This window comes from Salmo salar, chromosome 08, assembly GCF_965601325.2.
Source record: "Salmo salar chromosome 08, fSalSal1, whole genome shotgun sequence".
In the NCBI taxonomy this organism is placed as follows: Eukaryota; Metazoa; Chordata; class Actinopteri; order Salmoniformes; family Salmonidae; genus Salmo; species Salmo salar.
In genome coordinates this window covers 35,280,001-35,304,347 of record NC_138298.1, presented here as the reverse complement: position 1 = coordinate 35,304,347, position 24,347 = coordinate 35,280,001, and the positions used below count along the sequence as shown (strand labels likewise).

Sequence of the window (24,347 nt, the reverse complement as noted above, 5' to 3'; positions counted from 1 at the left end):
CTGTCTGATTTACTCTCCTCTCCTCCTCCTGAAAGAGGGGTTAGTCTGTCTGATTACTCCTCCTCTCCTCCTCCTGAAAGAGGGGTTAGTCTGTCTGATTTACTCCTCCTCTCCTCCTCCTGAAAGAGGGGTTAGTCTGTCTGATTTACTCTCCTCCCTCCTCCTGAAAGAGGGGTTAGTCTGTCTGATTTACTCCTCCTCTCCTCCTCCTGAAAGAGGGGTTAGTCTGTCTGTCTGATTACTCCTCCTCTCCTCCTCCTGAAAGAGGGGTTAGTCTGTCTGATTTACTCCTCCTCTCCTCCTCCTGAAAGAGGGGTTAGTCTGTCTGATTTACTCCTCCTCTCCTCCTCCTGAAAGAGGGGTTAGTCTGTCTGATTTACTCCTCCTCTCCTCCTCCTGAAAGAGGGGTTAGTCTGTCTGATTTACTCTCCTCTCCTCCTCCTGAAAGAGGGGTTAGTCTGTCTGATTTACTCCTCCTCTCCTCCTGAAAGAGGGGTTAGTCTGTCTGATTTACTCCTCCTCTCCTCCTCCTGAAAGAGGGGTTAGTCTGTCTGATTTACTCCTCCTCTCCTCCTCCTGAAAGAGGGGTTAGTCTGTCTGATTTACTCCTCCTCTCCTCCTCCTGAAAGAGGGGTTAGTCTGTCTGATTTACTCTCCTCTCCTCCTCCTGAAAGAGGGGTTAGTCTGTCTGTCTGATTACTCCTCCTGAAAGAGGGGTTAGTCTGTCTGATTACTCCTCCTCCTGAAAGAGGGATTAGTCTGTCTTATTTACTCCTCCTCTCCTCCTCCTGAAAGAGGGGTTAGTCTGTCTGATTTACTCTCCTCTCCTCCTCCTGAAAGAGGGGTTAGTCTGTCTGATTTACTCCTCCTCTCCTCCTCCTGAAAGAGGGGGTAGTCTGTCTGATTTACTCCTCCTCTCCTCCTCCTGAAAGAGGGGGTAGTCTGTCTGATTTACTCCTCCTCTCCTCCTCCTGAAAGAGGGGTTAGTCTGTCTGATTTACTCCTCCTCTCCTCCTCCTGAAAGAGGGGTTAGTCTGTCTGATTTACTCCTCCTCTCCTCCTCCTGAAAGAGGGGTTAGTCTGTCTGATTTACTCCTCCTCTCCTCCTCCTGAAAGAGGGGTTAGTCTGTCTGATTTACTCCTCCTCTCCTCCTCCTGAAAGAGGGGTTAGTCTGTCTGATTTACTCCTCCTCTCCTCCTCCTGAAAGAGGGGTTAGTCTGTCTGATTTACTCCTCCTCTCCTCCTCCTGAAAGAGGGGTTAGTCTGTCTGATTTACTCCTCCTCTCCTCCTCCTGAAAGAGGGGTTAGTCTGTCTGATTTACTCCTCCTCTCCTCCTCCTGAAAGAGGGGTTAGTCTGTCTGATTTACTCCTCCTCTCCTCCTCCTGAAAGAGGGGTTAGTCTGTCTGATTTACTCCTCCTCTCCTCCTCCTGAAAGAGGGGTTAGTCTGTCTGATTTACTCCTCCTCTCCTCCTCCTGAAAGAGGGGTTAGTCTGTCTGATTTACTCCTCCCTCCTCCTGAAAGAGGGGTTAGTCTGTCTGATTTACTCCTCCTCCTGAAAGAGGGGTTAGTCTGTCTGATTTACTCCTCCTCTCCTCCTCCTGAAAGAGGGGTTAGTCTGTCTGATTTACTCTCCTCTCCTCCTCCTGAAAGAGGGGTTAGTCTGTCTGTCTGATTACTCCTCCTGAAAGAGGGGTTAGTCTGTCTGATTACTCCCTCCTCCTGAAAGAGGGATTAGTCTGTCTGATTTACACCTCCTCTCCTCCTCCTGAAAGAGGGGTTAGTCTGTCTGATTTACTCCTCCTCTCCTCCTCCTGAAAGAGGGGTTAGTCTGTCTGATTTACTCCTCCTCTCCTCCTCCTGAAAGAGGGGGTAGTCTGTCTGATTTACTCCTCCTCTCCTCCTCCTGAAAGAGGGGGTAGTCTGTCTGATTTACTCCTCCTCTCCTCCTCCTGAAAGAGGGGTTAGTCTGTCTGATTTACTCCTCCTCTCCTCCTCCTGAAAGAGGGGTTAGTCTGTCTGATTTACTCCTCCTCTCCTCCTCCTGAAAGAGGGGTTAGTCTGTCTGATTTACTCTCTCTCCTCCTCCTGAAAGAGGGGTTAGTCTGTCTGATTTACTCCTCCTCTCCTCCTCCTGAAAGAGGGGTTAGTCTGTCTGATTTACTCCTCCTCTCCTCCTCCTGAAAGAGGGGTTAGTCTGTCTGATTTACTCCTCCTCTCCTCCTCCTGAAAGAGGGGTTAGTCTGTCTGATTTACTCCTCCTCTCCTCCTCCTGAAAGAGGGGTTAGTCTGTCTGATTTACTCTCCTCTCCTCCTCCTGAAAGAGGGGTTAGTCTGTCTGATTACTCCTCCTCTCCTCCTCCTGAAAGAGGGGTTAGTCTGTCTGATTTACTCTCCTCCTCCTCCTGAAAGAGGGGTTAGTCTGTCTGATTTACTCCTCCTCTCCTCCTCCTGAAAGAGGGGTTAGTCTGTCTGATTTACTCCTCCTCTCCTCCTCCTGAAAGAGGGGTTAGTCTGTCTGATTTACTCTCCTCTCCTCCTCCGAAAGAGGGGTTAGTCTGTCTGATTTACTCCTCCTCCTGAAAGAGGGGTTAGTCTGTCTGATTTACTCCTCCCTCCTCCTGAAAGAGGGGTTAGTCTGTCTGATTTACTCCTCCTCTCCTCCTCCTGAAAGAGGGGTTAGTCTGTCTGATTACTCCTCCTCTCCTCCTCCTGAAAGAGGGGTTAGTCTGTCTGATTTACTCTCCTCTCCTCCTCCTGAAAGAGGGGTTAGTCTGTCTGTCTGATTTACTCCTCTCCTCCTCCTGAAAGAGGGGTTAGTCTGTCTGATTTACTCCTCCTCTCCTCCTCCTGAAAGAGGGGTTAGTCTGTCTGATTTACTCCTCCTCTCCTCCTCCTGAAAGAGGGGTTAGTCTGTCTGTCTGATTACTCTCCTCTCCTCCTGAAAGAGGGGTTAGTCTGTCTGATTTACTCTCCTCTCCTCCTCCTGAAAGAGGGGTTAGTCTGTCTGATTTACTCCTCTCCTCCTCCTGAAAGAGGGGTTAGTCTGTCTGATTTACTCCTCCTCTCCTCCTCCTGAAAGAGGGGTTAGTCTGTCTGATTTACTCCTCCTCTCCTCCTCCTGAAAGAGGGGTTAGTCTGTCTGATTTACTCTCCTCTCCTCCTGAAAGAGGGGTTAGTCTGTCTGATTTACTCCTCCTCTCCTCCTCCTGAAAGAGGGGTTAGTCTGTCTGATTTACTCCTCCTCTCCTCCTCCTGAAAGAGGGGTTAGTCTGTCTGATTTACTCCTCCTCTCCTCCTCCTGAAAGAGGGGTTAGTCTGTCTGATTTACTCCTCCTCTCCTCCTCCTGAAAGAGGGGTTAGTCTGTCTGATTTACTCTCCTCTCCTCCTCCTGAAAGAGGGGTTAGTCTGTCTGATTTACTCCTCCTCTCCTCCTCCTGAAAGAGGGGTTAGTCTGTCTGATTTACTCTCCTCTCCTCCTCCTGAAAGAGGGGTTAGTCTGTCTGATTTACTCCTCCTCTCCTCCTCCTGAAAGAGGGGTTAGTCTGTCTGATTTACTCTCCTCTCCTCCTCCTGAAAGAGGGGTTAGTCTGTCTGATTTACTCTCCTCTCCTCCTGAAAGAGGGGTTAGTCTGTCTGATTTACTCTCCTCTCCTCCTCCTGAAAGAGGGGTTAGTCTGTCTGATTTACTCCTCCTCTCCTCCTCCTGAAAGAGGGGTTAGTCTGTCTGATTTACTCTCCTCTCCTCCTCCGAAAGAGGGGTTAGTCTGTCTGATTTACTCCTCCTCTCCTCCTCCTGAAAGAGGGGTTAGTCTGTCTGATTTACTCCTCCTCTCCTCCTCCTGAAAGAGGGGTTAGTCTGTCTGATTTACTCCTCCTCTCCTCCTCCTGAAAGAGGGGTTAGTCTGTCTGATTACTCCTCCTCTCCTCCTCCTGAAAGAGGGGTTAGTCTGTCTGATTTACTCTCCTCTCCTCCTGAAAGTCTTTGCTCCTTGTGTCCTGTTTCCAGGGCGAAAGGTTTTTAGTCGTTATTGTTTAGGGGTTCACCTACCTCCGCTCTGATACCACAACTAAACACTGACTGATCCCAAAATAACACCCTATTCCCTATAAAGTGCACTACTTAAGAACAGGGCCCTTTGGGCCTCTAGTTAAAGGTAGTGCACTATGTAGGGAATAGGGTGCCATTTGGGACACAGACACGTTGCATGGAGAGGATCATTGTCACTTAAGAAAGGATCTGTTTCTTGTAGATATTAATACACAGACCCAGAATAGATAGATATATATTTGTATGTTTATGGGGGAGGAAAATACAGTCTCAAGGAGGACCGAGGCATTTAAGACCATTCAGAATGAACCAGACCAGGGACAGGGCTTTTGTTTGTAGGTTTCTAAGTCTAGGCTGTTAGTCTGATGCGGCCTGCCTGAGGGGGAGGGCTGACGGGGCCTGCCTGAGGGGGAGGGCTGACGGGGCCTGCCTGAGGGGGAGGGCTGACGGGGCCTGCCTGAGGGGGAGGGCTGACGGGGCCTGCCTGAGGGGGAGGGCTGACGGGGCCTGCCTGAGGGGGAGGGCTGACGGGGCCTGCCTGAGGGGGAGGGCTGACGGGGCCTGCCTGAGGGGGAGGGCTGACGGGGCCTGCCTGAGGGGGAGGGCTGACGGGGCCTGCCTGAGGGGGAGGGCTGACGCGGGCCTGCCTGAGGGGGAGGGCTGACGGGGCCTGCCTGAGGGGGAGGCCTGACGCGGGCCTGCCTGAGGGGGAGAATGTGTCAGCCAAAGAGAGAATGAGGGGGAGGGAGGGGTTGACACTTGTCATATCTCCTATGTTTATGAGTTCTCACCAACAAGAGGCACAAGCCCCACTGGCCAAATCTGCACTCTTTCTATCATGCTCTCTCTCTCTCTCGTTAGGTTTCTGTTTCCTCTCTCCTTCACCCTCTTTCCCCTTCTCTCTTTCTGTTCTTCTCTCTGTTTTAAGCCTGTTTCTTCTCTCTCTGTTTAGTTTCTGTTGTAACAGTTATTGTGTGTGTGTGTGTGTGTGTGTGTGTGTGTGTGTGTGTGTGTGTGTGTGTGTGTGTGAAGTAAGTGTAGCAGCAGCAGAGCACAGTACAGCTGGGCAGCTTCAAATGCCCCTGAAGTTGTAGAGCGAGACAGAAATGGAGAGGGAGGATTGAAGGACAACAATATAGTGACTAGAGGGAAAAGACTCAGCTTGGCTTTTGGAAGAGTGGACAGAAGGAGAGTCTCTCGGCTGAGCCCTGTCTGTCAGTGAAGCAGGAAGAGAGAGAGAGAGAAAGGGGAGAGGAGGACAGAAGGAGAGTCTCTCGGCTGAGCCCTGTCTGTCAGTGAAGCAGGAAGAGAGAGAGAGAGAAAGGGGAGAGGAGGACAGAAGGAGAGTCTCTCGGCTGAGCCCTGTCTGTCAGTGAAGCAGGAAGAGAGAGAGAGAGAAGGGGAGAGGAGGACAGAAGGAGAGTCTCTCGGCTGAGCCCTGTCTGTCAGTGAAGCAGGAAGAGAGAGAGAGAGAAAGGGAGAGGAGGACAGAAGGAGAGTCTCTCGGCTGAGCCCTGTCTGTCAGTGAAGCAGGAAGAGAGAGAGAGAAAGGGAGAGGAGGACAGAAGGAGAGTCTCTCGGCTGAGCCCTGTCTGTCAGTGAAGCAGGAAGAGAGAGAGAGAAAGGGAGAGGAGGACAGAAGGAGAGTTTCTCGGCTGAGCCCTGTCTGTCAGTGAAGCAGCAGGAGGAGAGGGTGAGTGGAGAGTAAAGGAGAGAAGGTTAATGTGCTGTGTGTGTGTGTGTGTGGGGTTTACATGTGTAGTGTTGGTGAGTTCTGGTTTTACAGTGTAAGCGTTAGGGAGTGGCCTGTGTGTGTGGGCCTTGTTTACTGGCTGTCTGGGTGGGCTGGCTTTGGAGCAGGAGGAACAGAACTGTGTCAGTAGCACAGAGGGTTTTTCACAAATAGATCCCTGTTTAGTGTATTACATTAGACCAGAACACTAGTGACCAGAGCTCTGTTGGGTCCTGTAACACTAGTGACCAGAGCTCTGTTGGGTTCTGTTTAACACTAGTGACCAGAGCTCTGTTGGGTTCTGTTTAACACTAGTGACCAGAGCTCTGTTGGGTTCTGTTTAACACTAGTGACCAGAGCTCTGTTGGGTCCTGTAACACTAGTGACCAGAGCTCTGTTGGGTTCTGTTTAACACTAGTGACCAGAGCTCTGTTGGGTCCTGTAACACTAGTGACCAGAGCTCTGTTGGGTCCTGTAACACTAGTGACCAGAGCTCTGTTGGGTTCTGTTTAACACTAGTGACCAGAGCTCTGTTGGGTTCTGTTTAACACTAGTGACCAGAGCGCTGTTGGGTCCTGTAACACTAGTGACCAGAGCTCTGTTGGGTTCTGTTTAACACTAGTGACCAGAGCTCTGTTGGGTCCTGTAACACTAGTGACCAGAGCTCTGTTGGGTCCTGTAACACTAGTGACCAGAGCTCTGTTGGGTTCTGTTTAACACTAGTGACCAGAGCTCTGTTGGGTCCTGTAACACTAGTGACCAGAGCTCTGTTGGGTTCTGTTTAACACTAGTGACCAGAGCTCTGTTGGGTTCTGTTTAACACTAGTGACCAGAGCTCTGTTGGGTTCTGTTTAACACTAGTGACCAGAGCTCTGTTGGGTCCTGTAACACTAGTGACCAGAGCTCTGTTGGGTCCTGTAACACTAGTGACCAGAGCTCTGTTGGGTCCTGTAACACTAGTGACCAGAGCTCTGTTGGGTCCTGTTTAAATTCTTGCGGATTAGTGGGACGCCTCCGTCCCATTTCGACAATTTCCAGTGAAATTGCAGAGCGCCAAATTAAAATTAAATTACTATAAATATTAAACTTTCATGAAATCACAAGTGTAATACATCAAAATAAAGCTTAACTTGTTCTTAATCCAGCCGCCGTGTCAGATTTCAAAAAGGCTTTACGGCGAAAGCAAACCATGCGATTGTCTGAGGACAGCGCCCAGCACACACATGCATAACAAATCAAATGTATTTATATAGCCCTTCTTACATCAGCTGATATCTCAAAGTGCTGTACAGAAACCCAGCCTAAAACCCCAAACAGCAAGCAATGCAGGTGTAGAAGCACGGTGGCCAGGAAAAACTCCATAGAAAGGCCAGAACCTAGGAAGAAACCTAGAGGGGAACCAGGCTATGAGGGGTGGCCAGTCCTCTTCTGGCTGTACCGGGTGGATATTATAACAGAACATGGCCAAGATGTTCAAATGTTCATAGATGACCAGCATGGTCAAATAATAATATTCACAGTTGTCGAGGGTGTAACAAGTCAGCACCTCAAGAGTAAATGTCAGTTGGCTTTTCATAGCCGATCATTGAGAGTATCTCTACCGCTCCTGCTGTCTCTAGAGAGTTGAAAACAGCAGGTCTGGTACAGGTAGCACGTCCGGTGAACAGGTCAGGGTTGCGACAGGAAAGTCAGAAATAGCGATATAATATATGCCTTACCTTTGAAGATCTTCTTCTGTTGGCACTCCAAAAGGTCCCAGTTACATTACAAATGGTCCTTTTGTTCGATAATGTCCTTCTTTATATCCATAAAAACTCAGTTTAGCTGGCGCGCTTCAGTCAATAATCCACTCGGTTTCCCTCCTTCAAAATGCATACAAAATGAATCCTAAACGTTAACATTTCAATTATCCGAACAAGTCAATCAACGTTTATATTCAAACAATAGGTACCCTAATACGCAAATACATTTTATTGTTTAAGACCGAGAATCGTTATTGTCTTTACCGGAGAAAAGTACCAAAGAACGCGCTCTCATTCACGCGCTTGGAAACACTACAGCCACAATGGGAGCCACCTAGAAAAACTACAAATTCTGCCTCATTTTTCCAAAAATCAGCCTGAAACTCTTTCTAAAGACTGTTGACATCTAGTGGAAGCCCTAGGAACTGCAATGTGGGAGGACTTCGCCTTATAATAAAAGTGATATCCATTGAAATCAGTGGTAGGATGAAATGTATTTTTTGGGGGGATGAATTGTCCTCGGGGTTTCGCCTGCCATTTCAGTTCTGTTATACTCACAGACATTATTTTAACAGTTTTAGAAACTTTAGAGTGTTTTCTGTCCAAATCTAATCTTCTGGGCCTGAGTAGCAGGCAGTTTACTTTGGGCACGCTTTTCATCCGGACGTCAAAATACCACCCCCTATCCCAAAGAAGTTAACACTAGTGACCAAAGCTCTATTGGGTCCTGTTTAACACTAGTGTACTATAAAAGGGAAGAAGGTGCAATTTGGGACAGAGAGAGACATGGAGATCATTATATCACTATTGCTACTACTACTACTGTGGCTACTACTACTACTACTACTACTACTACTACTACTGTGGCTACTACTACTACTGTGGCTACTACTACTACTACTGTGGCTACTACTACTACTACTACTACTACTACTGTGGCTACTACTACTACTACTACTGTGGCTACTACTACTACTACTACTACTGTGGCTACTACTACTACTACTACTACTACTACTGTGGCTACTACTACTACTACTACTGTGGCTACTACTACTACTACTACTGTGGCTACTACTACTACTACTACTGTGGCTACTACTACTACTACTGTGGCTACTACTACTACTACTACTGTGGCTACTACTACTACTACTACTGTGGCTACTACTACTACTGTGGCTACTACTGTGACTACTACTACTACTACTGTGGCTACTACTACTACTACTACTGTGGCTACTACTACTACTACTACTACTGTGGCTACTACTACTACTACTACTACTACTACTACTACTGTGGCTACTACTACTACTACTACTACTACTACTACTACTACTACTACTACTACTACTACTGTGGCTACTACTACTACTACTACTGTGGCTACTACTACTACTACTACTGTGGCTACTACTACTACTACTACTACTACTACTTCTACTACTACTACTACTACTGTGGCTACTACTACTACTACTACTACTACTACTACTACTACTGTGGCTACTACTGTGACTACTACTACTACTACTACTACTGTGGCTACTACTACTACTGTGGCTACTACTACTACTACTACTACTGTGGCTACTACTACTACTACTACTACTACTACTACTACTGTGGCTACTACTACTACTACTGTGGCTACTACTACTACTACTGTGGCTACTACTACTACTACTACTACTACTACTACTACTACTACTACTACTACTACTACTACTACTACTACTGTGGCTACTACTACTACTACTACTACTACTACTACTGTGGCTACTACTACTACTACTACTACTACTACTACTGTGGCTACTACTACTACTACTACTGCTACGACGACTACTACTACTACTACTACTACTGTGGCTACTACTACTACTACTACTACTGTGGCTACTACTGTGACTACTACTACTACTACTACTACTGTGGCTACTACTACTACTGTGGCTACTACTACTACTACTACTACTGTGGCTACTACTACTACTACTACTACTAGTGGCTACTACTACTACTACTGTGGCTACTACTACTACTACTACTACTACTACTACTACTGTGGCTACTACTACTACTGTGGCTACTACTACTACTACTGTGGCTACTACTTACTACTACTACTGTGGCTACTACTACTACTACTACTACTACTACTACTACTACTACTACTACTACTACTACTGTGGCTACTACTACTACTACTACTACTACTACTACTACTGTGGCTACTACTACTACTACTACTACTACTACTGTGGCTACTACTACTACTACAACTACAACAGAAGAGTTGGGAGGAGAGAATGAAAACAATAAGGGCAGAAGGGGAAAGTCAAATCTAGGGAGGGAAAGGGAGAGTCATTCCTGTCTACAATGGGACACACACACACACACACACACACCACACACACACACACACACACACACACACACACACACCACACACACACACACACACGGGTGCTGTCAGTCAAGTGCTTTGCTTGTTCTGTTTTATGAAGTAGCATTTTAGTGTGTCTGAGGTGAAGGCCTCATTGTATTCTACAAGGCTGAAGTCTGTCTGTGTTGTGTTCAGATGTCTTAATATCTTCCTGTGTGTGTCTCTCACGCTCTCTCGCCTCTCTCTCTCTCCTCTCTCCTTACTTTCTCGCCTCTTTCTCTCGCCTCTCAATTTCTCTCGTTTTTCGATGTGAAAAGTTAGTAAGAAATAATCTCACCAGCTACTGATAAGAGAGAGATGGAGGGAGAACGATATGGAAAAGAGAGCTAGACAGGGATGTGTTAATGAGAGAGGGAGGAATGGAGAGGATGAGAGAGGGGGGGTATGACATGAAGAAGAGATGTGGGGGGGCTAGTGATGCGTAGAGAGGGTGTAATGTGTTGGAGGGAGAAATGGTGACAAAATAATGGAGGGAGGAGGAGAAGAGGAAATGGATAGAAATAGCTGATGCACTCTGAAGCTGATCCCTCCCTCTCTCTCTGTCCCACCATCCCCTGTCTCTCTCTCTCTGTCCCACCATCCCCTGTCTCTCTCTCTCTGTCCCACCATCCCCTGTCTCTCTCTCTCTGTCCCACCATCCCCTGTCTCTCTCTCTCTGTCCCACCATCCCCTGTCTCTCTCTCTCTGTCCCACCATCCCCTGTCTCTCTCTCTCTGTCCCACCATCCCCTGTCTCTCTCTCTCTGTCCCACCATCCCCTGTCTCTCTCTCTCTGTCCCACCATCCCCTGTCTCTCTCTCTCTGTCCCACCATCCCCTGTCTCTCTCTCTCTGTCCCACCATCCCCTGTCTCTCTCTCTCTGTCCCACCATCCCCTGTCTCTCTCTCTCTGTCCCACCATCCCCTGTCTCTCTCTCTCTGTCCCACCATCCCCTGTCTCTCTCTCTCTGTCCCACCATCCCCTGTCTCTCTCTCTCTGTCCCACCATCCCCCTTACAGCTGATGCACTCTGAAGCTTACAGAAAATCAATAGCAGTCAAGAGAAGCCACAATCTCTCTCTCTCTCTCTCTCTCCCATACTCGTTCTCCTGGATCTCCCCCTCCCCCTCTCTGTCCCACCATCCCCAGTCTCTTCTCCTCTCTCCTCCCCTCCATATATCTTACCCATGCCTCTATCTCCCCCTCCCCCAGTCTCTCCTCTCTTATTTTCCACATCCCCATGGCAACCCTTACACATCCACTCTATCCCCCCCCCCCTCACCCATGGCAACCCTGACACATCCACTCTATTCCCCCCCCTCACCCATGGCATCCCTGATACATCCACTCTATTCCCCCACCCCCCCACCCATGGCATCCCTGATACATCCACTCTATTTCTCCCCCCCTCACCCATGGCATCCCTGACACATCCATTCTATCCCCCCTTCACCCATGGCATCCCTGACACATCCATTCTATCCCCCCCCTCACCCATGGCATCCCTGACACATCCATTCTATCCCCCCCTTCACCCATGGCATCCCTGACACATCCACTCTATCAGGCCTGCTGTCCTGTTCCTTCCTGTCCCTGTGTGTGTGTGTGTGTGTGTGTGTGGAGTCATTTGGGACTCCAGTGTCCACTTGGGAGAAGTCAAGGACAGACCAGGGCTGTAGTGTCAGTAGTTCTGGTAGTGTGATGTGACGTCACCTCAGTCAGACCTCCAGAAGGAAAACAAACCAGCTGAATGGAAGATGAAACAGAGTAACAGTCATCTAAAACGGCTGCTTTAATCCTGGATTACTGGCTTTGGTGTGTGTGTTTGGTGTGTTGTTTTCTGCTTCTGAATGTAAGGAGTGTAGCTAGTCCTTTTCTCTCTCTCTCTCTCGCTCTCTCGCTCTAGACACTAACTCACACAAACATGTTTGTATGTTGAGGTCCAGATGTTTGATAATCAAAACAACAATAGGGGTTAAATCTCTAAGCCTTTCTTAGCCTTAGTCTCATCTAGTCTCTATAGCCTTAGTCTCATCTAGTCTCTATAGCCTTAGTCTCATCTAGTCTCTATAGCCTTAGTCTCATCTAGTCTCTATAGCCTTAGTATCATCTAGTCTCTATAGCCTTAGTATCATCTAGTCTCTATAGCCTTAGTCTCATCTAGTCTCTATAGCCTTAGTCTCATCTAGTCTCTATAGCCTTAGTCTCATCTAGTCTCTATAGCCTTAGTCTCATCTAGTCTCTATAGCCTTAGTCTCATCTAGTCTCTATAGCCTTAGTCTCATCTAGTCTCTATAGCCTTAGTCTCATCTAGTCTCTATAGCCTTAGTCTCATCTAGTCTCTATAGCCTTAGTCTCATCTAGTCTCTATAGCCTTAGTCTCATCTAGTCTCTATAGCCTTAGTCTCATCTAGTCTCTATAGCCTTAGTCTCATCTAGTCTCTATAGCCTTAGTCTCATCTAGTCTCTATAGCCTTAGTCTCATCTAGTCTCTATAGCCTTAGTCTCATCTAGTCTCTATAGCCTTAGTCTCATCTAGTCTCTATAGCCTTAGTCTCATCTAGTCTCTATAGCCTTAGTCTCATCTAGTCTCTATAGCCTTAGTCTCATCTAGTCTCTATAGCCTTAGTCTCATCTAGTCTCTATAGCCTTAGTCTCATCTAGTCTCTATAGCCTTAGTCTCATCTAGTCTCTATAGCCTTAGTCTCATCTAGTCTCTATAGCCTTAGTCTCATCTAGTCTCTATAGCCTTAGTCTCATCTAGTCTCTATAGCCTTAGTCTCATCTAGTCTCTATAGCCTTAGTCTCATCTAGTCTCTATAGCCTTAGTCTCATCTAGTCTATAGCCTTAGTCTCATCTAGTCTATAGCCTTAGTCTCATCTAGTCTCTATAGCCTTAGTCTCATCTAGTCTCTATAGCCTTAGTCTCATCTAGTCTCTATAGCCTTAGTCTCATCTAGTCTCTATAGCCTTAGTCTCATCTAGTCTCTATAGCCTTAGTCTCATCTAGTCTCTATAGCCTTAGTCTCATCTAGTCTCTATAGCCGTAGTATGTCTAGGAGCCATAGGGCCAGTCTACCACTGTTAATAATGGTATCTCTGTGTCTAGGAGCCATAGGGCCAGTCTACCACTGTTAATAATGGTATCTCTGTGTCTAGGAGCCATAGGGCCAGTCTACCACTGTTAATATTGGTATCTCTGTGTCTAGGAGCCATAGGGCCAGTCTACCACTGTTAATAATGGTATCTCTGTGTCTAGGAGCCATAGGGCCAGTCTACCACTGTTAATAATGGTATCTCTGTGTCTAGGAGCCATAGGGCCAGTCTACCACTGTTAATAATGGTATCTCTGTGTCTAGGAGCCATAGGGCCAGTCTACCACTGTTAATAATGGTATCTCTGTGTCTAGGAGCCATAGGGCCAGTCTACCACTGTTAATAATGGTATCTCTGTGTCTAGGAGCCATAGGGCCAGTCTACCACTGTTAATAATGGTATCTCTGTGTCTAGGAGCCATAGGGGCCAGTCTACCACTGTTCATATTGTTTTATTTAACTAGGCAAGTCAGTTAATAACCTTCTTATTTACAATGACTGCCTACCCAGGCCAAACCCGGACGCCACCGGGCCAATTGTGCGCCGCCCTATGGGATTCCCAATCACAGCAGGTTGTGATCCAGCCTGGATTTGAACCAGGGTCTGTAGTAACGATGGTATCTCTGTGTCTAGGAGCCGTAGGGGGGAGGAGCCATCCTGACCATGCCTGTGGAGAGGAGGGTGACAAGGTGAGACACACACACACACAAACAGAGTCATGATATCGTGCTCCAGCAGCTCCTCTAGTGTTTACAGATATGACCTCATGGTGAAAGAGGAACTGTCAGGTCCATACCTCTGGGCCGTGTGTGGAGGAGGATGGGTTCTGTGGGTGGGACTGGTTGATTGGACTGAAGTGGAGCAGAAGTTAAGGAATGTGGTGGGAGGGAATGCAGGGCGTGGAAGAGGGGATGAGGGGGAGGTAGAGAGGAATATGGAGGGAAAGAGAGAGTGGATGAGGGAAAGAGAGTGGATGAGGGGGAGGGAAAGAGAGTGGATGAGGGGGAGGTAGAGAGGAATATGGAGGGAAAGGGGGAGTGGATGAGGGAGAGTGGATGAGGGGGAGGTGGATATAATCCTATTATAGACCACCCTGTCTGCTCCACTGCTAGCCTGGGAGTCTGGGCTGCATCATGTCCGCTGACTCACTGCACAGAAGTTAACACACTTAAATAATGTGACATGGAATGTAGAAATGTTGAAACTGAATTACTCTTCGCATGGAGCGGCGGGTAGCATGGCGGTTAGAGGGGAGGCGGGTAGCCTGGCGGTTAGAGGGGAGGCGGGTAGCCTGGCGGTTAGAGGGGAGGCGGGTAGCCTGGCGGTTAGAGGGGGGGAGGCGGGTAGCCTGGCGGTTAGAGGGGGGGAGGCGGGTAGCCTGGCGGTTAGAGGGGGGGAGGCGGGTAGCCTGGCGGTTAGAGGGGGGGAGGCGGGTAGCCTGGCGGTTAGAGGGGGGGAGGCGGGTAGCCTGGCGGTTAGAGGGGGGGAGGCGGGTAGCCTGGCGGTTAGAGGGGGGGAGGCGGGTAGCCTGGCGGTTAGAGGGGGGGAGGCGGGTAGCCTGGGGGTTAGAGGGGGAGGAGGCGGGTAGCCTGGCGGTTAGAGGGGGGGAGGCGGGTAGCCTGGCGGTTAGAGGGGGGGCGGCGGGTAGCCTGGCGGTTAGAGGGGAGGCGGCGGGTAGCCTGGCGGTTAGAGGGGAGGCGGCGGGTAGCCTGGCGGTTAGAGGGGAGGCGGCGGGTAGCCTGGCGGTTAGAGGGGAGGCGGCGGGTAGCCTGGCGGTTAGAGGGGAGGCGGCGGGTAGCCTGGCGGTTAGAGGGGAGGCGGCGGGTAGCCTGGCGGTTAGAGGGGAGGCGGCGGGTAGCCTGGCGGTTAGAGGAGGGGAGGCGGCGGGTAATCGAAAAAGGTTGCTAGATCGAATCCCCGAGCTGACAAGGTAAAAATCTGTCGCAGTTAACCCACTGTTCCTAGGCCGTCATTCATTAAATAAGAATTTGTTCTTGTCGAGTTAAATAAAGGTTAAATATAAATTACAAATAAATAAATACAATGTCCATACAGGCTAGAATAACTTGACAATGCTAGAAGATAGCCTAAAAAGCTGGAAGCTATCGCTAACTTTCCTTGCTAGCTGACAGCTAAAGCTAACATCAATTCACTACTCCTAGTACTTTGTTTGTGAAATATGCAGATTTCTTTTCAAAACTGATTGCCACCAAAAAACAGTATTCATTCTCCTATTCAGTCTGTCTCACTTCTCTCCCAAAGATGACCTATTGGGTCAGCTGACTGACTCCTGGGCGTGCCCTCCTTGCCTCATGAATGATGTCATTACTGGTTAAAGAGACAGTGCACCCTTTTTATAAAAGAAGCGTCAACTATGCAAATGTTGATCAGTACAATTCAAATAATACTGTGTGTTCTCTTAGCAGTTTGCCAATATAATCTGTTTCCTTTCCATTCAGGATGTCATCTGTAGCCCCCATGAAATCAGCCAAAACAAGCTGAATAACTCAATGCATACACACACTCCTATTGAATATGTATTCACCTGTATTGTGGATAGACCTAGGCTACATCTTGATTCACCCAGTTTATCAATAAAGATGAACCATTCAAATAAATGACTAACATGATGTTATTACGTAGTTAGGTTGGTAAACACAGTCATTGATTGTGTAATTGATTCATTAATAACATGGTGGTCTCTGGGTAAATGTTGACGAGTACAGTCTTGATGTCCAACGGGTTGAACAGAGCAATAGCTGAGTTTATCTGTCTGGATCAAGTTCCATTCTGTAACGTGGGCTAATATACCTACTTTTTCTGCCTTGGTATCGTGACGCTGTGGAATAATTTAGGATGGGGTGCAACGGGGGGGGGGGGGGGGGTGAATAGTTATACTGGCTGTCCTTAGGGGTTTGAGATGGAAGGAGGGTCTACACTGTCCTTAACGGTTTGAGATGGAGGGGGGGTCTACACTGTCCTTAACGGTTTGAGATGGAGGGGGGGTCTACACTGTCCTTAACGGTTTGAGATGGAGGGGGGGGTCTACACTGTCCTTAACGGTTTGAGATGGAGGGGGGGGTCTACACTGTCCTTAACGGTTTGAGATGGAGGGGGACGGGGGGGATTGATGGGGGGAGGGACGGTCTACACTGTCCTAAATCCACTTCTTTTTAAATCCGAGAGACATTTCTCAGAACCTGAGTTATGACCTTTTAAATCTCTACAATAATAGATACATATATTTGAATTAGAGCCTAAATAATGTATATTTCAGTGTGATTTATAAACCGTCAACAACAACAACATCCATAAAGAAAAACATTAAAGAGCTGTTTAATTTGACTATACAGTACAGTGATCTCCAGGTATTGGGACAGTGACCCGTTTTTTGTTTTGGATTTCAAATGATAATGAGGTTCACCATATGTAACCTTTTATTTAACTAACCTCTCACCATTACAATAACCAGGGAGGTTAGCATTTTATCATAACCCCCCCAAGACATGCTAACCTCTCACTATTACAATAACCAGGGAGGTTAGCATTTTATCATAACCCCCCCAAGACATGCTAACCTCTCACCATTACAATAACCAGGGAGGTTAGCATTTTATCATAACCCCCCCAAGACATGCTAACCTCTCACCATTACAATAACCAGGGAGGTTAGCATTTTATCATAACCCCCCCAAGACATGCTAACCTCTCACCATTACAATAACCAGGGAGGTTAGCATTTTATCATAACCCCCCCAAGACATGCTAACCTCTCACCATTACAATAACCAGGGAGGTTAGCATTTTATCATAACCCCCCCAAGACATGCTAACCTCTCACCATTACAATAACCAGGGAGGTTAGCATTTTATCATAACCCCCCAAGACATGCTAACCTCTCACCATTACAATAACCAGGGAGGTTAGCATTTTATCATAACCCCCCCAAGACATGCTAACCTCTCACCATTACAATAACCAGGGAGGTTAGCATTTTATCATAACCCCCCAAGACATGCTAACCTCTCACCATTACAATAACCAGGGAGGTTAGCATTTTATCATAACCCCCCCAAGACATGCTAACCTCTCACCATTACAATAACCAGGGAGGTCAGCATTTTATATCATAACCCCCCAAGACATGCTAACCTCTCACCAATACAATAACCAGGGAGGTTAGCATTTTGGGGGGGGTATGATATTTGTGCGTCTAACTTCCTCCCTCATCATTCATTTGTGTGTCTGTGCTAGTCTGAAACAGGAGTTGAAATGGACTAGTGCAGATGCTGAGGGTGTTACTGCCTGTAAAACTGTCTGCTCAGTGGCAGCTGCCTGCCTGCCTGCATCCTGTGGGTGTGACCGTGGGTGTGTGTGTCTGCAGCCTGCGATCCAGCTGTTTCCTGTTAACAATCATGTTGCTCGTGTGTGTATGTGTACACGTCACTCAGCGACTGTGACTGTTTAAAGCTTTCTGTCAAAGATGGAAGCCTACTTACTGAGGACACTGTCTCCTATTCAGTCTGTTCTGTAACGTCCCAGTAGACTAGACATCATCATTGTCTGTTCTGTAACATCTCAGTAGACTAGACATCATCATTCAGTCTGTTCTGTAACATCTCAGTAGACTAGACATCATCATTCAGTCTGTTCTGTAACGTCCCAGTAGACTAGACATCATTCAGTCTGTTCTGTAACGTCTCAGTAGACTAGACATCATTCAGTCTGTTCTGTAACGTCTCAGTAGACTAGACATCATTCAGTCTGTTCTGTAACGTCTCAGTAGACTAGACATCATCATTCAGTCTGTTCTGTAACGTCTCAGTAGACTAGACATCATTCAGTCTGTTCTGTAACGTCTCAGTAGACTAGACATCATCATTCAGTCTGTTCTGTAACGTCTCAGTAGACTAGACATCATTCAGTCTGTTCTGTAACGTCTCAGTAGACTAGACATCATCATTCAGTCTGTTCTGTAACGTCTCAGTAGACTAGACATCATCATTCAGTCTGTTCTGTAACGTCTCAGTAGACTAGACATCATCATTCAGTCTGTTCTGTAACGTCCCAGTAGACTAGACATCATCATTCAGTCTGTTCTGTAACGTCTCAGTAGACTAGACATCATTCAGTCTGTTCTGTAACGTCTCAGTAGACTAGACATCATCATTCAGTCTGTTCTGTAACGTCTCAGTAGACTAGACATCATCATTCAGTCTGTTCTGTAACGTCTCAGTAGACTAGACATCATCATTCAGTCTGTTCTGTAACGTCTCAGTAGACTAGACATCATTCAGTCTGTTCTGTAACGTCCCAGTAGACTAGACATCATCATTCAGTCTGTTCTGTAACGTCTCAGTAGACTAGACATCATTCAGTCTGTTCTGTAACGTCTCAGTAGACTAGACATCATTCAGTCTGTTCTGTAACGTCCCAGTAGACTAGACATCATCATTCAGTCTGTTCTGTAACGTCCCAGTAGACTAGACATCATTCAGTCTGTTCTGTAACGTCCCAGTAGACTAGACATCATCATTCAGTCTGTTCTGTAACGTCCCAGTACACTAGACATCATCATTCAGTCTGTTCTGTAACGTCTCAGTAGACTAGACATCATTCAGTCTGTTCTGTAACGTCCCAGTAGACTAGACATCATCATTCAGTCTGTTCTGTAACGTCTCAGTACACTAGACATCATCATTCAGTCTGTTCTGTAACGTCTCAGTAGACTAGACATCATTCAGTCTGTTCTGTAACGTCTCAGTAGACTAGACATCATTCAGTCTGTTCTGTAACGTCTCAGTAGACTAGACATCATTCAGTCTGTTCTGTAACGTCCCAGTAGACTAGACATCATTCAGTCTGTTCTGTAACGTCCCAGTAGACTAGACATCATTCAGTCTGTTCTGTAACGTCAAGGCTATCTCTGATTCTGTTTCCAACAGCCCCACTGGGGCGGCAGCAAGGCTAGTGGTTAGAGCGTTGGACTAGTAACCGAAAAGGTTGCTAGATCGAATCCCCAAGCTGACAAGGTAAAAATCTGTCTTTCTGCCCCTGAACAAGGCAGTTAACCCACTGTTCTCCGCTAGGCCGTCATTGTATATAACAATTTGTTCTTAGTTGACTTGCCTAGTTAAATAGTGTTAAAGAAACACATCACCCTGAAGCAGATACTGTTTGACCAAATCATCGTTTTAGTTGCCTAAACAATAGGATGTTTTCAAACTTTGGACTGAGGTGACCATGTAATGAATGTTCAGCTTGCACGCGATCAATTCCAAATGGAACTTTCACAGCCAAGTCAAAGGGTTTCAAAATGTCACTAAATGGTCAGTCTGGAGCGCTGCCACCTACCCTCCTGTAGCTGTACTGGAGACAAAGTAGGGTCATCAGTAGTGGTCTGATAGGTTGCAGCTAACTAGCTAGCATTAAGTAGGGTCATCAGTAGTGGTCTGATGGGTTGCAGCTAACTAGCTAGCATTAAGTAGGGTCATCAGTAGTGGTCTGATAGATTGCAGCTAACTAGCTAGCATTAAGTAGCGTCATCAGTAGTGGTCTGATGGGTTGCAGCTAGCTAGCATTAAGTAGCGTCATCAGTAGTGGTCTGATGGGTTGCAGCTAGCTAGCTAGCATTAAGTAGGGTCATCAGTAGTGGTCTGATAGATTGCAGCTAACTAGCTAGCATTAAGTAGCGTCATCAGTAGTGGTCTGATGGGTTGCAGCTAGCTAGCATTAAGTAGCGTCATCAGTAGTGGTCTGATAGATTGCAGCTAGCTAGCTAGCATTAAGTAGCGTCAGACGCCTCACAAGTCCTCAACTGCCAGCTTCATTAAATAGTACCCGCAAAACACCAGTCTCAACGTCAACGGTGAAGAGGTGACTCCGGGATACTGGCCTTCTAGGCAGAGTTGCAAAGAAAAAGCCATATCTCAGACTGGCCAATAAAAAGAACAGATTAAGATGGGCAAAAGAACAGACACTGGACAGAGAATCTGCCAAGAAGCCATGGTGTGAGCCTTACCACGGGGTGGTGTCCATGGTGTGTGCCTTACCACGGGGGGAGGGGGGTGTCCATGGTGTGAGCCTTACCACGGGGTGGTGTCCATGGTGTGAGCCTTATCACCGGGGGGGTGTCCATGGTGTGAGCCTTACCACGGGGTGGTGTCCATGGTGTGAGCCTTACCACGGGGTGGTGTCCATGGTGTGAGCCTTACCACGGGGTGGTGTCCATGGTGTGAGCCTTACCACGGGGTGGTGTCCATGGTGTGAGCCTTACCACGGGGTGGTGTCCATGGTGTGAGCCTTACCACGGGGTGGTGTCCATGGTGTGAGCCTTACCACGGGGTGGTGTCCATGGTGTGTGCCTTACCACGGGGTGGTGTCCATGGTGTGTGCCTTACCACGGGGTGGTGTCCATGGTGTGTGCCTTACCACGGGGTGGTGTCCATGGTGTGTGCCTTACCACGGGGTGGTGTCCATGGTGTGTGCCTTACCACGGGGTGGTGTCCATGGTGTGTGCCTTACCACGGGGTGGTGTCCATGGTGTGTGCCTTACCACGGGGTGGTGTCCATGGTGTGAGCCTTACCACGGGGTGGTGTCCATGGTGTGTGCCTTACGACCGGGGGAGGGGGGTGTCCATGGTGTGTGCCTTACGACCGGGGGAGGGGGGTGTCCATGGTGTGAGCCTTTCCACCGGGGGAGGGGGGTGTCCATGGTGTGAGCCTTTCCACCGGGGGAGGGGGGTGTCCATGGTGTGAGCCTTTCCACCGGGGGAGGGGGGTGTCCATGGTGTGAGCCTTATCACCGGGGGAGGGGGGTGTCCATGGTGTGAGCCTTATCACCGGGGGAGGGGGGTGTCCATGGTGTGAGCCTTACCACCGGGGGAGGGGGGTGTCCATGGTGTGAGCCTTACCACCGGGGGAGGGGGGTGTCCATGGTGTGAGCCTTACCACCGGGGGAGGGGGGTGTCCATGGTGTGAGCCTTACCACCGGGGGAGGGGGGTGTCCATGGTGTGAGCCTTACCACCGGGGGAGGGGGGTGTCCATGGTGTGAGCCTTACCACCGGGGGGGGTGTCCATGGTGTGAGCCTTACCACCGGGGAGGGGGGTGTCCATGGTGTGAGCCTTACCACCGGGGGAGGGGGGTGTCCATGGTGTGTGTGCCTTGTTTTGCATCAATGATTTGTTGTCACCAAATTGCAAATTTTAGTCCGATAATTTACTTTGTTTTAGTTAACCCAAATGAAAAATATTTTTTCCTTTTAGTTCTAGTTTTTTCTGGGTCTATTTAGTCAGGTACAGTCTCGTCAATTGCCACTGAAAAATAGGTGTTTTGAAGAATATTTTCTGTCACTGTAGTTGATGAAATGAAAACTGGTGTGAATTGCACATGAGCTTGTGTGTGTGTGTTTCTGTACACGAGGGAGTGAGCGAGCTCTTTCCGGTAAGTGACTCACCGCTGACTGAAAAGTGTTCCCCAACTGTGTCTGTGAAAGTATGTCTCACTGCATCTCACGTTGACATGACTCTCACATGGGCCTGTATTCATGTCTCTCACTCACGGAGGAAATACCATGAGTCACAATATGGGGGTAGAACAGGGCCTGTGTGTTACTGAGCAACAATATGGGGGTAGAACAGGGCATGTGTTACTGAGCAACAATATGGGGGTAGAACAGGGCCTGTGTGATACTGAGCAACAATATGGGGGTAGAACAGGGCCTGTGTGTTACTGAGCAACAATATGGAGTAGAATAGGGCCTGTGTGTTACTGAGCAACAATATGGGGGTAGAACAGGGCCTGTGTGTTACTGAGCAACAATATGGGGGTAGAACAGGGCCTGTGTGTTACTGAGCAACAATATGGGGGTAGAACAGGGCCTGTGTGTTACTGAGCAACAATATGGGGGTAGAACAGGGCCTGTGTGTTACTGAGCAACAATATGGGGGTAGGACAGGGCCTGTGTGTTACTGAGCAACAATATGGGGGTAGGACAGGGCCTGTGTGATACTGAGCAACAATATGGGGGTAGGACAGGGCCTGTGTGATACTGAGCAACAATATGGGGGTAGGACAGGGCCTGTGTGTTACTGAGCAACAATATGGACTGTTAATCAGAGGGTCTGCTACATCTCTATTGATTCATGATAGAGTTATAGGTGGTATGTGAAGCTAACCTTGGTTTATCTACTCTCCCCCTCGCCCTCTCGCTCTCCCCCTCGCTCTCCCCCTCGCTCTCCCTCTCACCCTCCTCCTCGCTCTCCTCCTCGCTCTCCCCCTCGCTCTCCCTCTCCCCCTCTTCCTCGCTCTCCCCTTCCTCCTCGCCCTCCTCGCTCTCCCCCACCTCCTCGCTCTCCCCCTCCCCCTCACTCTCCCCCTCGCTCTCCCCCTCGCTCTCCCTGTCCCCCTCCTCCTCGCTCTCCCCCACCTCCTCCCCCTCACTCTCCCCCTCACTCTCCCCCTCGCTCTCCCCTCGCTCTCCCCCTCGCTCTCCCTCTCCCCCTCCTCCTCGCTCTCCCCCACCTCCTCGCTCTCCCCCACCTCCTCGCTCTCCCCCTCCCCCTCACTCTCCCCCTCGCCCTCGCTCTCCCTCTCCCCCTCCTCCTCGCTCTCCTCCTCCTCCTCGCTCTTCCCCTCCTCCTCTGCTCTCCATTTTCTTCCCATCCCTTCCAACAGAATGAGGACAGCCCCAGTCCAAAGCGTCAGAGGCTATCTGGCCAATCAGTGCTGGATCTCTCCACGGTGGCCCTGCCCTCCACCCCCTCTCCACCAATGAGGCCGTGGGAGCTGCCCCACAGTCGCAGGCCTCCCCCTAACCCCCACCCCCACTACCACCAGGAGCGCTGCCATACACCTGTCAGACACAGACACAGGTAAGAGACTGTTACCTCACGTGGTACTGTGCTTTTTAGCTTGGTTACTTTGTTAGCTAGCCGGTTAGCCAGCCAGTGAGTCATTTTGGAATCTGAGCTCTGTTTGCTCAGTAGTCAATATTGACCAGTAAGAGCTAAGGATGATGATGATGATTGTAACTATGGTGATGACATTTTGTGTTGATGGATGACACTTAACTCCCCCCCCCCCCCCCTTTCCTCCAGTCCTCCAGCGCGTCGCCAGCGCGGCCGTCTCTCCCGTACCCCCCGTCACCTCCCCCCTCCTCCTCCCCACCACCCCTCCCCTCCTCCCCCCTCCATCCGACTGGACCCCCAGGACCAAAGCTACCGCCACCACTACCCTCACCCCCACCAGAGCTACCCTCCTCCCCCCTACGGCCAGCCCCCAGCCCCTGTCGGAGGGGGCGTGGAGGAACCTCGAGCGTTCCACCCCCCCGCCCTGTCTCCACGGTTACTGCACCCTGCTGTCCATCATTCTCATCAAGCAGCTCACCACCACACACAGCAGCAAGGAGCCATGGTCATGGATCTACATGAACAGGTTAGACTGGGAGAGAGAGGGGGCCTATGTTAACAGGTTAGACTGGGAGAGAGAGGGGGCCTATATTAACAGGTTAGACTGGGAGAGAGAGGGGGCCTATATTAACAGGTTAGACTGGGAGAGAGAGGGGGCCTATATTAACAGGTTAGACTGGGAGAGAGAGGGGGCCTATGTTAACAGGTTAGACTGGGAGAGAGAGGGGGCCTATATTAACAGGTTAGACTGGGAGAGAGAGGGGGCCTATATTAACAGGTTAGACTGGGAGAGAGAGGGGGCCTATATTAACAGGTTAGACTGGGAGAGAGAGGGGGCCTATATTAACAGGTTAGACTGGGAGAGAGAGGGGGCCTATATTAACAGGTTAGACTGGGAGAGAGAGGGGCCTATATTAACAGGTTAGACTGGGAGAGAGAGGGGGCCTATATTAACAGGTTAGACTGGGAGAGAGAGGGGGCCTATATTAACAGGTTAGACTGGGAGAGAGAGGGGGCCTATGTTAACAGGTTAGACTGGGAGAGAGAGGGGGCCTATATTAACAGGTTAGACTGGGAGAGAGAGGGGGCCTATATTAACAGGTTAGACTGGGAGAGAGAGGGGGCCTATATTAACAGGTTAGACTGGGAGAGAGAGGGGGCCTATGTTAACAGGTTAGACTGGGAGAGAGAGGGGGCCTATGTTAACAGGTTAGACTGGGAGAGAGAGGGGGCCTATATTAACAGGTTAGACTGGGAGAGAGAGGGGGCCTATATTAACAGGTTAGACTGGGAGAGAGAGGGGGCCTATATTAACAGGTTAGACTGGGAGAGAGAGGGGGCCTATGTTAACAGGTTAGACTGGGAGAGAGAGGGGGCCTATGTTA

General features: G+C 48.9%; 1 protein-coding gene across 4 annotated transcripts in view; it reads left to right on the top strand.

Annotated features, from left to right (window-relative positions):
• rnf38 (ring finger protein 38) overlaps nucleotides 1-24,347 on the top strand; it is a 59,197-nt gene that overhangs the window by 10,823 nt on the left and 24,027 nt on the right. For 3 of the 4 annotated variants that reach the window (XM_082978611.1, XM_082978613.1, XM_082978612.1), the window contains exons 3-5: nucleotides 13,685-13,740; nucleotides 22,730-22,926; nucleotides 23,152-23,488. In XM_082978611.1, the coding sequence (XP_082834737.1) occupies nucleotides 13,685-13,740; nucleotides 22,730-22,926; nucleotides 23,152-23,488 (590 nt within the window). Of the gene's footprint in view, nucleotides 1-5,068; nucleotides 5,748-13,684; nucleotides 13,741-22,729; nucleotides 22,927-23,151; nucleotides 23,489-24,347 lie in introns of those variants that run through there. The other variant, XM_082978614.1, reaches the window with a different exon arrangement.